Source organism: Fulmarus glacialis, unplaced genomic scaffold (assembly GCF_000690835.1).
Source record: "Fulmarus glacialis isolate BGI_N327 unplaced genomic scaffold, ASM69083v1 scaffold42114, whole genome shotgun sequence".
Taxonomy (NCBI): Eukaryota; Metazoa; Chordata; class Aves; order Procellariiformes; family Procellariidae; genus Fulmarus; species Fulmarus glacialis.
The window spans coordinates 294-13542 of NW_009209462.1; the positions used below are offsets into that span (position 1 = coordinate 294).

Consider the following 13249-nt stretch of genomic DNA (forward strand, 5'->3'; position numbering starts at 1 on the left):
CGGCTGCCAGAGCCCTGCTTTTACCGCTCCGGCCTCTCAGCCTTGGGCAGCTCTGTGCTCCGGGAGCAGATCCAACAGGGCAACGTTCATCAGCCTCAGAGTGGGTCGATGTTGAGGGTGAATGCTTTGAAGTGCTTTCCGCTGCCTGAAGGGGAAAGGCATTAAAGGGGAGCGCTTGGGCTATCCATCCTGCTTGCGTGTTTTCCTTAGCTGCGGGGAGCCCATATTTCAATCCCTGGGCTAGTTTGGGTTTCTGTTTCCTGCGGGCTGGTGAGTTGCTTCGCATGCTCGGCATGCACCTTTCCCCGGGGAGGAGAGAGGGTGGCAATGACGCAACGTTATTAAGACGCAGCACTTGAGTCCAAGTACAAGGAAAGATCTTGAGAACTCCTACTTGGTTTGTTTTGTGTTTGTTTTGATATATTGTGCCCCGTAATAAGGATTGCAATGGTGGTAGTAGCTAAGGTGACCTACACTTGAGCTCTGTCCTAGTTTAAGCGTAGGAAAGCTGGAAAACATCTTGTTGAGAAATTATTATTGCACAATAGTAGACTGTTACAGACGTTTTTGGTAGCCTAAAGTGTGTCCCTGGATGTAGTACTTACATATTTTTAAAAGTGGCTGGAGCTGAAAATCAAGCCATCTTTTAGCAGGTCAGGTTCCTTGTACAGGCCTTTGTACTGACTCGGGGCATTTTTGTGTGTACAAGTTCCTGAATATGGTTTAATTTAAGGGATGTGCTGAAACAGTGGTGTCTCTGCTCTCTGGCAGGGTAAACCAGCTTTGCTGACAACTGTTGTGCTCTCCCTGCAAGGCAGTTGTTTGGGATGGCTGGTTGCGCAGGACCTGTTTCTGGTGGCTTCAAGGCGTAAGTGTGTATTGGATGGCTGTGTAAATGTAACAAATTGCTTTTATTCCCAGGCATTAAGCTTCGTCCCTATCAAATAGAAGGTGTAAACTGGCTGGTGCAATGCTACGAAGTCCGGCATGGCTGTATCCTGGGTGATGAGATGGGTCTTGGGAAGACTTGTCAGGTGTGTTGTCTTCTTCTTCTTCTGGAAAATGATCTTTGCCTAATTTAGCTCAGTGTTTCTGCAGAATGAAAGGAAAATCACCCTAATGATTGGTCAGTTAAGCAGCCCCATCCTGAAATCCATACTCAAAAGAGAGAGCTCATCACTTCTTTCATTCCTTAATCACTTAAAACCCCTGTTAGCTCCTGAGTGACACTCCAAAAAGGTTTCAGGGTTTTGTAAAAACGTGAGTGGTCATTTTACACAGACATCTGAATGTCTAATTCATAGTGCGCAGAGTTGAAGAGACAATACACAGCCAGTACAGAGAGGATGATGTCATTTTACACAGACATCTGAATGTGTAATTCATAGTGCGCAGAGTTGAAGAGACAATACACAGATGATTTTGGGGTTTGTCAACACATGGCTTAAAATTTATAGGTGTAAATTAAATGCTGCTTTTTTTTTTTTGGTAAGTTTTTAAATGGGTTTCAGTTTTGTTGGAAAATGAACGTTTGTGCTTTGGTTCAGCTGGTGGTATTCAATGGGTCTTAAATAACAAACTGATAGTTTCAGAAAGTGATGTATAAAAAAAATTATCTTCCTTGCCTTCTAGACTATTTCTCTACTTCTTTATTTGACAAAAAAATTAACAAACAAAGAGAGATTTCTGATACTTTGTCCTCTGTCTGTTCTGAGCAACTGGAAGGAGGAACTGGAGAGGTAAGTTTCAACAGTTGTCCAGCTCATCATACTCTTGTACAGCAAGTTACAAAGATTCACTTCAAATGGGCTCAGTCCAACAGTTTTCATCCTTTCAAAAGGAAAAAAAACTAAAAAGGGAAGCTACCAAACCTACAAATCAGTGCAAACGCCACTTGCAGTTAATGTGTAGTCTTTACAATGCTGTGATATACATGAATTCATCCAACTTACTATTGGCTGACTTTTAGTACAAATCTCCCCCCTAGCTCCTTGGTTTTTATTGTTTTGTAACCCTCCATGCTCAGCCTCTCTTAGGCAAAATCTGCTGAAGACAGCCAGGATTCTGTATGGTGAAAGGTAAGACCCCAGTTGAATAGTATCTTTCTTGGCATGCTCACGTATGCATGCAAAATACATTACATCTGTGCATGCAACCCGTCTTCACTGGGGTGCCGTGACTGTGCCAATGGCACATTCGCTGTGCCCGGAATATATACATTTTTAAGCTGGAGCCCAAACTTTCCTTTAAAGAGGAAGGGCAGAAAGTTAAAGATTAGAACAGAAGTCTGTCTGTGTGGCTGTCGGGCAATGCTGTCTCCCAGCATCTGAAGTCATCCAGGTTACATTCTGAAGTGTGCTGGCCTGATTTGGATAGACTTGCGGTTGGAATAGTTGAGGGAAAATGCATCCCTTCTTAGATCAGGAGTGAACAGCTATCCAGGAGGAACATTAGGGAAATACCAGTGGTGGGATTAAATGAGGAAGAATTTATGGTCCCAACTCTTCCTCCATGGAACCGGTTTTACATGCTTTTTGACTAAGAGGATAGATTTTTGGGGCCCTGACTGGGACCTGTTTGCTGCAAACATTGTTTGCCTTTATTTTAGCATGATTTAGGCCAATTCTTTGGTCCCAACTGGGCAAACTGTATTCATTTACCTGCTTCTTATGAGCTTTTTCAGTTCAGAATGGCAGATGAGCCATGCGACTGGTTTTCAATCATCTGCCTTGGACTTTGAGACCTAGGAGAACGTAGTTTATTTGGGACTTGTCCAAACCAGAACCAGCAGCTGAGGTGCCAACCTGAGATGCAAATTAATCAGGAAGGGGTTAGATTCAGAAGCTGAGATCCAGCCACATCTCACAGGAGGGTAGGGTGTTTGGATAGGAGGTTCTCGTTACCTGCGCAGTAGCTACGTTTGATAATGGGGTCCAGGGTCATAAACACATGAAAGACTTAGCTTGGCTCCCTGTTTTTTCTCTACCTTTTTCTTGACAACAGGTTTGCTCCAGGTCTTTCCTTTGTGACATACATAGGCAGCAAGGAGGAACGACCCAAACTGCAGCAGAACTTGAAAGAGCAATCTCACTTCCATGCGCTTTTGACAACATATGAGGTACGTGACGTCTTTGTCACTTGAAAGGAGAGCTTAAGTTTTTCCTCGCGTTCTCCATTCCTCTGTACTACTCAACTCATGCCTTGTCGTCTGTACTCACCTCTGACTTTCCTCAGTGATTTTCTACTCTGTAACCCATTTCACCAACTGATATAAGTTGCTGCAGTTTTTGTGTCCCTAAGATAATCTACTTTAACCCCAGCTTTACCGCATAGCTGTATCACACCTTGAGTAAAAAAACCAGACATATCCTTAACTAATGCTGAATGGTACTGCATTGTCTTTGCATGGTGCCTTTAACATTTAATAGAAGCGTACACATGTGTGATGTTTATTAAGGTTCTATTAATTAGGCAATGCAAGGACACTTAGAAAGGTTTTGCCTTTTCTGTGCCCTCTTCAGCATGCCCTTCTCAGACAAAACTCTAATTCCTGGACTGCAAAATGGTGAGGTTCCTATTGATAGGACGTTGGGCTCAATCTGATCAGAGCTCTCCTGAAAAGCTCCTGTCCTGCTGTAAATGGAACCAATCAGAATAGGGTTGCTTCCTTGGTCACTGCTTTGGACTTTGCATGATCTGATGCTTAGTTATCTGGAGTGGGAAAAAGCCCTTATTTTTCTCTTATGAGTCAGTCCCACTCAGGTGTAACTTCATATCAGCACTTTGATTTTATTTTAACAATCTCTTAACAAACACATCAACATGAAATTAGATGAAAAGCATCTCTTATAGCTCCTTTCCTCCCTGCCCCCTCCCCACAATCTCCCTTTGTCCTTTTGCTTTCCCTCTCTCCAAGTATTTTACTGTCACTTCCCGCTGGGAGTTTTGTGACCTGTGCTGACCACTCTGAACCTGAATCTTTTTCCACGTTGCACAAGTGGGAGCAGGTAGCAGTGATAACCTTTGTCCTGAATGTGATAAATGGAGGTGCTCATGCTGAAATGAGTCCAAGAAAGCAATCGACTGTATCGAGATACTCACTTAGCTAGGACTTTTCTTGTCTCTGTTGCTTTTGATGATAAAATTCTGTGCTTTTTAAGGATTTCTCCTGAGTGACCTGATTGCTCTTCCTCTGAATCTGAAGTTGGGCAAGCAATGTCTACACTTTAGGATACTATTAGGTCATTGTAATAGCTTAGATTAATCCACTGAAGCATATGTTTGGTTGGAGAGAAAAAGATTGTGATGCTGAAAGTGCATGGTGTTTCTTAGTGAGAAAGATATGAAAAACTTTACAGAAGTGAAGAGCATTTATGGCGTGTGTAAATTTCCATTAATTCTCTGAGGTTCTACTGCTGGTGTTTTGCCAGACAGGAGTTAAAATGTAGGATCACAATAGCTTGTGGTTACAATAGCTGTCATGTTACTTTCCTCAGGTAATAAGTGGCTTCATTCCACTCCTCCATTCCACCATAGTTTGCAAGTAGGCAAAAAGATGTTCTTTTTCTTAACTGGTGAATTAACTTAAGTCATAAATCATGGTTCATTTCTTTCCATTGCAGATTTGTCTGAAAGATGCAGCATTTCTAAAATTGTGAGTCTGGTTTTACTTTTTTCAAATTTAATTCTGCATGTCTGTCAGCGATTTCTTAAGTGTATGTTTGTATGTGTGTGAGATCCCATGCTTGTTTCACAAGAGCCAAGGATGTTCTTTGCTTGTGATCAGAGCTTTGCCTTTACCAACTTTCAGTGAAGAATCTTTAATATCAGCTAAGATGTACATGAACTTCCCCCAAGGACAGTTTTCAAGCCAGTTAACTCAAAATAATATGATACATAGTGGCTTATAGCAGTACACTAAGTATCAGTCCAGAAGATTGATATTTAAAACAGAGGAGATACTCAAAAGCTTCAGATTATAAAGGTATTAGATGCAAAATTTGCTGAAATTGACCTGCATTATACTATGGTGATCATGTGCTAATACCATATCCTGAAGTTTATTGCCTCCTGCCACCAGTCAGAACTGTGGAGGGTTTATGGAGCATTATGCTTTCTAGCAAGACTGATTATACAGCTGAAGTTCAGCCTGTAGGAAGTATTGTCATGGCCATGCAGGATTTTACAGAAGCCTACACTTGAAATGGAGAGGAATTTTCATATTTTTTAGTAATAGCGCCAATGCCTTGCAGTAGTGGGTAGTGCTGTGACAAATGCTGGGGGCAGCCAGATATCATGAGTGGCTCAGGATCTTTGTAGGAGCAGAAACCCAGTGGCCCCCACTGACACAATTTTGGATCTCCCAGAACGCATCGTGGTAGAAGCCAGGCCTTATGAAAGGTAGCTATGGCCATACTGTCCTTACAGTTTCATATCATGTCCTGCACTGCTGCGCATGATTCTGCTTATTTTGCAGCTTAGCCCTGGGAGGTAGTACTCAGGAAGAGCAAGTAACTAGCCCTAGTATCACAGCAATGTCACCTCCAGTGCAATTTCCTACTTCTCAAAGGAAGAACCTAACCTCAAAGCCATGTCACTCAAGCGTTTTTTTGCCCTCTAGTATTCCTTCTGAAAAAAGGGGCTGCTAATCATTTGTACATTGTCCTGTGTAGGAGCACTTGGAGCATTTTGTAAAGGTCGGTCAGAGTTATCAGATGTCTCACCACCACCATTCCTTACAAGCAGTGTAACAATACAAATGAGTTGAGCAAGAACCCTGTGCTAATATAATGTGGAGAGATTCAGTTGCTGAGCCTGTAGAATAAGAATAATGACATTTCACTGTCCTGGCAGTGGAGAACGACTCTTAAATAGCGAAGAGGGGAATCAAGGGTCACAGAAGAGCTGTGGTGAGAATGTAGGTCCCTGTGATTCCAGCCCTTGTATTCCACTGGGAAGAGAAGCATGTGGGTAAGAAAAGCTGGAGGGTCATGCTTTCCCTCCCCTGCCTACCCATCAGCCAGACTTGACTATGTGGAAATCACTGTGATGTGGGAGTTGAAGCCCTAGTGGTAAGCAGGCACAAATACTGAGGTTTGAAAAGATCTGGAGTTTTCATTAAGCCTAATGGATCTACTACGTCACCAGTGATTCTGCAGCCTACTTGATAAGACACTGCGTATAGCTCTGTCAAGCCCAGAACAAGCTAAAGCTGCTGTCTTGGGTGATTTGCAAAAGGCTTGTAAGCACTCTGCCATCACTACCTGATCATAGTTGTTGGGTTTTTGCACAGGTGCAAGGGCCTAGTTTCACGTGTCTTTTGTTCCAAACTGTAGACCTTCTTGAATGTTTGAGTAACTTGTGCTTATGTCATTTTCCCTATAGAAGTGGAGGTGGAGAGAGAAGCAAAAAATTCAAATGAATTTATTTAGTTTTGATTTCTGAAAAACTCATCCAGGCTATAGTTAAGAAGCTGCTTTGGCTCTTGAAAACCAGTACTTGTGAATTCCTCCCACCTTGCTTGTGATGTTTGCTTGTGGTTCATGGGGTAGGACCATCTCAAGTTCTGCCAAGCAGAGCCACTGCTTATTTCAGTCTTTTTGTACTGACAAGAATGAATTGTCTGCCCCTAACTGAAGATGCTGTTTTTTCAGCTTTAACTGGGCTGCCTTGGTTGTAGACGAAGCTCACAGATTGAAAAATCAAAGTTCTCTGCTTTACAAGACGCTTTCTGAGGTAAAATAACTCATCCATCTTTTAGTGTCTAAAGCCTTTTTTCTCTTCAGTATAGCATACAGATTCTCTGTTCTTCTGAGTATTTATTAAACTCTGGGCCACAACCAGTTTCCATCAGAGTTGGTGAATGTATTCCCATATTTAGTGGCAGACAGATAAAGGCCTATCTTCTTGGCTTTGCATGGAGGAGCTTATCTCTTGTTCTGAATCATATTTGGGCTTGACACATTGAGCAATTTGGGAGACGGAAAAATGTAAAGTAGCCAGACATAGTACTGAACCACAGCTGTGCTGCTGAGGTGGTAGAAGTCTGGCTGACCTAAGACAATATAAAGTGACAAGAGGCTATCTCCAGGTCTGGGAGGGTGAAGGAACCCTTGCCTAGTTCATAGGACCTCGAGTCATGAACTACTGACTTCCATTGTCCCATTTAATGGAGCCACCCTTTTTTATTGAAATTAATAGAATTGCTCCAGCTTCCAAAGCACCCTGCCAGAGTACAATGAATGCCTGAGTGAAGGATACACTTCTTGCCATGGCAGTGAAACATGGGCATTAGGTCTGGGCTGGCATCAGCAACAATGAACTACAGTACCTTGAAAAATAAAATTTTCATTAAATTCCTGAAAGTCTTATATCTTCTGAACATATTGTCCATGATGTCTGTATTTCAGGAGCTTTGGTTGTAGTCACAAAGGAATAGGAATGATTTACCTTAGCTTTCCTCCTAGCGTATTTTCTATTACCAAACTTGAGAGAAGACTTGTATTTTTTCAAAGGTAACCATATTCCCCAAGTCTCTTTACAAGGATTACTGTAAGCAGCTTGGACCAGATAATATTGCTGTGTTTGTCAGTTAGCCAGCAAACAGAAATGGAACATAGTCTTTTGCAGTTTCATTTCACTGTCCTATTCCGACAGCATTTTCCACTCATCTCTCATTACCTAACACTGAGTATGCAGTATTGGACCGTAGAGTGCATAGATCTGAGAATTTTAATGGTGTCGGTTTTGCACTTTGTTCTTAATTTTGCTTCTGCTGTCTTCCTTGCATTGGTATCATCCTAGTCAGTTTGGTGGAGCTGTTTGACTGTCACGCCATACCTTATGTTGCATGGTTTTGGCAGACATTTGCAGCATTCTGCGGGCAGTTCTGTGCCACCTGTCATCTTTAAGTTAAGCTTAAGAGTGGCGTGGGTGGAGTTGTATATTAAGTAACTTTTCATTCCAGATATTTTCTCCTAATAATTTTGTTTTGTTGCTGGTTCTTTCAGTTCTCAGTAGGCTTCAGCCTGCTACTCACAGGCACTCCAATCCAGAACAGCCTCCAGGAACTGTATTCCTTACTCAGCCTTATTGAGCCTGACATCTTTCCTAGGGAACAAGTGAAAGAGTTTGTTGAGTATTACCAAGCGATTGAAAAGGAGAGTGAGCCAGGTCAGTAATAAGCAATGTTGTACTTGAATCAGAACCAGCTGTTATCTTGACTGGAAAGCAGATGTGTTGTGTCCCCTTTGTTTGCTTTTTTTTAATGCTGACTAGCTTTAAAACAAAGCCACTAAAAGTAGTGGTTATTTACGTTAATGTAGTTCTTATGTATTTAAGGTATGCAGCTATGTTTTGGTTTCTCTGTTTGTAAAATTGGGCTTGAATCATTTCACTAATAGATGTAAAGTTCCTTATAAGTTTATTTTGAAAGTATAGTTGTGAAGGTATTGTATAAATTCCTTACATTTAATGCAATAATCTTGTCTCGTTTTTTTCCCTGCCTCTGCATAGCCAAAGAATTGCACAATCTTCTGCAGCCATTTTTGCTTCGAAGAGTCAAGTCTGAGGTGGCTGCAGAGCTGCCAAAGAAGGTGGAAGTGGTTCTGTACCATGGGATGTCAGCTCTGCAAAGGAAATACTACAAGGCCATTTTGACGAAAGATCTAGGTAACTGAGGGGCTTGAACACTATCAGCTAATTTTAAAACCAAAATTAATTCCTTTTGTAAATTCCTGCTCTGTTGTAGTGAAGGAGAAGATACTTTAGCCTGCAGAATATGCATAGAATGAACATGCCAAATTCAGTGCTTTGGGCTGCTTGATTTGTGGTTTTAGCTCGTGATAAAATAAGCGACATATGAATCTAGAGCTGAGCTTTTGCAAAGCTGGGGAGGGTCAGCTTCAGGATTCTGCTTTGGGCCGTCCTGTAATCAAAAATACTTATCACCAGGTAAGCCTGCTCCTATCCCATGTTTTTGTGTTCAGACAAAAGGGTGGTACAGGAAATTTTGGATCTGTGGATCTCTACAAATTTTCCAATAGTCGTACAGACGCCGTACAACAAATTCAAACATACTGGATGTAGATATGAGTTTCGTAGGAAACAGGGCCATATAGACAATGCAGCCACAGACTCTTACCATAATAGCTCACTCCTTGTCACTTCACATAGGAACTAATTATAACAAAGCATCCTGAGGTATGAGAGAGAAAGTATTTGCTTCTCTCTGAATTCCTCCTCTTCCATCTATGCATACCGCATCATATGGCTTGCCAGTGCTTATGTGTTGTAGGGATGGAGACACTTTGTTCTTCTAGGGCTAATGCCTGGTGGATCAAGGAGCCAATGGAACTTTGCATGCACATCACCAGGCAGGCTGAACCTTCTTCTTCTAAAGTCAGGATATGTGCACATACCTTCTTTTTGTCTTCACAAACATGCAACTGTTCTTAATTTCCTGGTTGCCCAGTAGATCTTGTCTCTGCTGTATTACTTTTTTTGTTGGAAAATTCAAATGAACTGCACCAAATTTCTTTCACTATTTTTGATGATTTCTAGATCTGTAATTCACTCTTAGAAAAATGACAAGTGACCCCTTCCAGGGAGTCCAGAAAGTTCCAGTGAGTTTGACAAGACAGAGTAGTTTTCATGAGAGTCTTTTTCTAAAGGCTTGTTCAAAAAATGTGAGGGAATTTTTGTTTGGTCTATGAAAACACATGTATTAGTCTTGAGATGGAAATTCAAATGCAGATATGATATGCAGAGAGAGATACTCCAGTGCTGAACCACTGCAGAGCAGCACTCAGTGCCCAGACTCACACCCGTTGATGGATCATGCGCTTTCCTGCTCAGTTGCTTTTCTGTGCGCTTTGTTCCAGATGCATTTGAAAGTGAAACAGGAAGGAAGGTTACACTTCAGAATGTCTTAATTCAGCTTCGGAAATGTGTTGCCCACCCGTACCTTTTCAATGGTAAGAAAGCATTCCTCTCTCTTGAAATAGAAAGAAATAAGTTTCTTGATTTACACAGTGGTTTTCTATTACTGCTTGGCAGTATAATGCTTAGAAGAAGCAAGTAATAAACAATGTTGTACTTGAATCAGAACCAGCTGTGAGTTTGTGACCAGTTCCAACATATGACAGTTCATCAATAATGAGGAATAAAGTAGGGGACTGTGTGAAGTCTGAGTTCCTTACTGCAGCTCTCCGCTTGTTTTCTCATCAGTGCATCTACTCTCACTTAAACAATGAAATCACAATGCTTTATGAGTTACTGAGGGTGTTCTTTAGAGACAGAGAAGGACCATCACTTCTCAAGCAAGCATCATGGGGGTTTGCTTGGCGATAGCTGGCAGTGCAGACACGCTGAGGTTGACCATTAAGTTGTTACTTACATAGTATTAGGTCTGCTTCTGAAACTCCTTTCTGTTCCAGGTGTTGAGCCAGAACCCTTTGAGATTGGAGACCATATTGTTGAAGCCAGTGGCAAGCTGTGTTTGTTGGATAAACTCCTTTCATTCTTGTATGCTGGGTATGTCATGTTGGGGTGAGAAAGATAGGGTGGGGTTGACATAGGGAGAAGAGGTAAATTGGGAAGGCAAACTAGTTTATGTAGCTATAGATTGAGCAGATAGTCATCACAATGCAAGCACTGCCCTATTTATTGCACATTACTGACTACCTGAAAGAAGTCATTTCAGTGTAAGGAGCTGCAGTAGAGATGGTAGAGGAACCTCAAAGATTTTTGGAGCTTCCCTTTAAACATTTCTCAAAACACTTCACTAACTCTCTCACATGTTCTTGTATTTGCCATATTTGGGAACCTGGGAGAATAACCATCTGACATGGTATTCAGCGTATCTGGTTTTACCGAGGGTTTCCTGAGAGTAGCTTCCAGTGCATCAGTTGAGTTCCTTTGTGCTACCATGCCTGTGTTAGCCTGGGAGGCAGAATGCATAGCAAATGTGAAAAAGAAATTTGGCTGGACCAAAAACCAAGAATAAGCTGAAACTTCAGCTTTGGGAATGGCATTAGAACTCCTAGTGCTGGGCTCTGGTGAATTCAGAACCTGGAACCTAAGGACCTTGGGTATTTACCTCCAGCTCTCAGATGGCAGGCAAATCAAACTGCGGTTTGCATTCTTGTGCAGTCTGTGAAGCAGTGCCTCCTGCATGACACAAATTCTACCTTCTCTCTTAATTGGGGTGCGATTTCCCTTTGAGTACTTCCAAAGGATAGAGCTTCAACAGACCTTGGGAAGTTCTGATGTGGTTGTGGAGGTCTTTGTCCTTCTGCTGTATAGCACCTTGTGAGTAGGTGCCTCACCCTTGAATGTCTTTGCCACAGGACCAGCCCTGTGCAAATTCTGGACTTGAAACGTTCTGCTCTACAGTGAAGTCTGATTTAAACAGAGCACTAAGGCCTAGAGCTGGGAGGGAGGAGAGTTGATTTCTCACTTACACACGATTGTAGGCAGTGTTTGATCTTTGAGGGTCATTTGCTGGAGGAGGAAGTGCTCTACTGTCACAGAGATGCTGATACTACATTTTCCCAGCATTTAAGTAGTGTGCTTTGTGTGTGATTTGAGAATAGTCTGGTGTGGCAGGTCAGGTGGTGAGGAAGACCTCGTGATGCTAGGTTAAAGCTGAGGATCCTTTTAGACAGGCTCCTTTGGATCCTCACCAGGCTGGATCCGGCCAGCAGCAGAGCTGTGCCACAGCCTTGTTACCTCTCTGTGACTCCACACTCTAGACATGGCAACTGATGATGGCAGATGAGGCTGACTGGTTGCATCTGGATGTGGGGCTGAAAACGTGGTGAGGGAATGGGCCATGACTCTGTGGGGCTTAGTGTACAGAGGTAATGAGGCCTTGCTATGTAACAGTGACTGGTTGAGCTATTGTAACCCCTCTACCACTCTGAAATGCTGTCACAGTATGTTGAGGCTCACGGTCTCTCATGTTCTTCTCCCAGTGGCCACCGTGTCTTGCTCTTTTCTCAGATGACTCAACTGCTTGATATCCTGCAAGACTACATGGACTATAGAGGTATGTTCTGCACGCTTTGGCAGCAGAGGACTTATCCTAATGATCTCTGCCATATATTGTTTCTCTGATTTTGGTTGATCTGCCTGGAATAGAGGAAGGACTGAGATGGGGATTTATTGCTGCTTAGTGGATAGAAACCGTATTGTTGCAGTGGCATTGTGAGTTGGAGGATCTTGAGTTCAGCTCTTTGGTGTGCTACCACCTGCCTGAAATGAGCTGGCATTGAAATGTAGTTCTTCAAAGTCGTTTCAGCTTTGGTTCCGCGATAAAATGGAGCTAACAGATGGCAGGGTAACAATGTTTCATTATATACCTGTGTTCAATTATATACCTGAGTCCTGAAGTAATTGCACTGAAGGCAACAGGGTTGCTCTAGATTCAGTTTGTCGGGCACAAAACGCAAATAGGGCCACATTCATACCAGGAAATGAATTTTTGATTAAAACAGTTGTTGGCAGTGGGGCCCCAACATGTCTGCGAGGGCAGGTTGGATCAGACCATTTTTGGCAAGGTTACCAAAATGTTCTTGGGACATTTTCTTTTGTTTCAATCCACATGGCTCCATGCCTACTTAGGATTTCCCATGAAAGAAGCTTTTGTTTGGTGTTTATGGTTTTGGACAACTAATAGTGCAGAATAAAGCCAAGTGTAGGGCCATATCGCATACTGCTTGCTCACAGGAAAGCACACATTGAAGGCCATGGGAGTTCGCATAAGGAGGATCCAATGGTTGTTGGCCTATTTTGTGGGGCCAACAGCCAGCACAGCATAGTCTGAAAGGGGACTGTGTGCTAACGTTCTTTTACTTTGGCTCTGAATTTTCCTGTTGTGTTTCCAAGCAGTAAATTAAATGCTAAGAGTCTCTGCTTCAGACTCAGCTAAATTACCCTTTGCCAACAGTCAGTCTAGAAGTCGGGGTCACTATTTCAGTTTATAAAGGTTTAACTGGGAAAGAATGAAGGAGTTGAAGGCAATAAAATGAGAATCAAGGCAGGAGGATTTGCCATAAAAAGATTCAGGACAGCAGTGAGAGAATAGAGAATGAGGTAAGAGGGTAAGAGCATAGAAAGAATTTCAGAAACATACGTGTTGCTTGTTTGAAAAGGCTACAGCTACGAGCGGCTGGACGGCTCTGTTAGGGGTGAAGAGAGACACCTTGCCATTAAGAACTTTGGTCAACAGCCCATCTTTATCTTCCTG

At 42.4% G+C, this 13249-nt stretch overlaps 1 protein-coding gene across 1 annotated transcript; it reads left to right on the forward strand.

The window, feature by feature from the left end:
* Window positions 1-935: 935 nt before the first annotated feature.
* Window positions 936-13249, forward strand: LOC104076102 (chromodomain-helicase-DNA-binding protein 1-like; the record flags this gene model as incomplete). Its single annotated transcript, XM_009576839.1, has 11 exons — window positions 936-1034; window positions 1633-1739; window positions 3004-3118; window positions 4623-4654; window positions 6654-6735; window positions 8010-8172; window positions 8515-8670; window positions 9882-9974; window positions 10437-10533; window positions 11976-12049; window positions 13155-13249. Coding segments are annotated over exons 1-11 (1038 nt in total), but the record flags the coding sequence as incomplete, so codon positions are not given.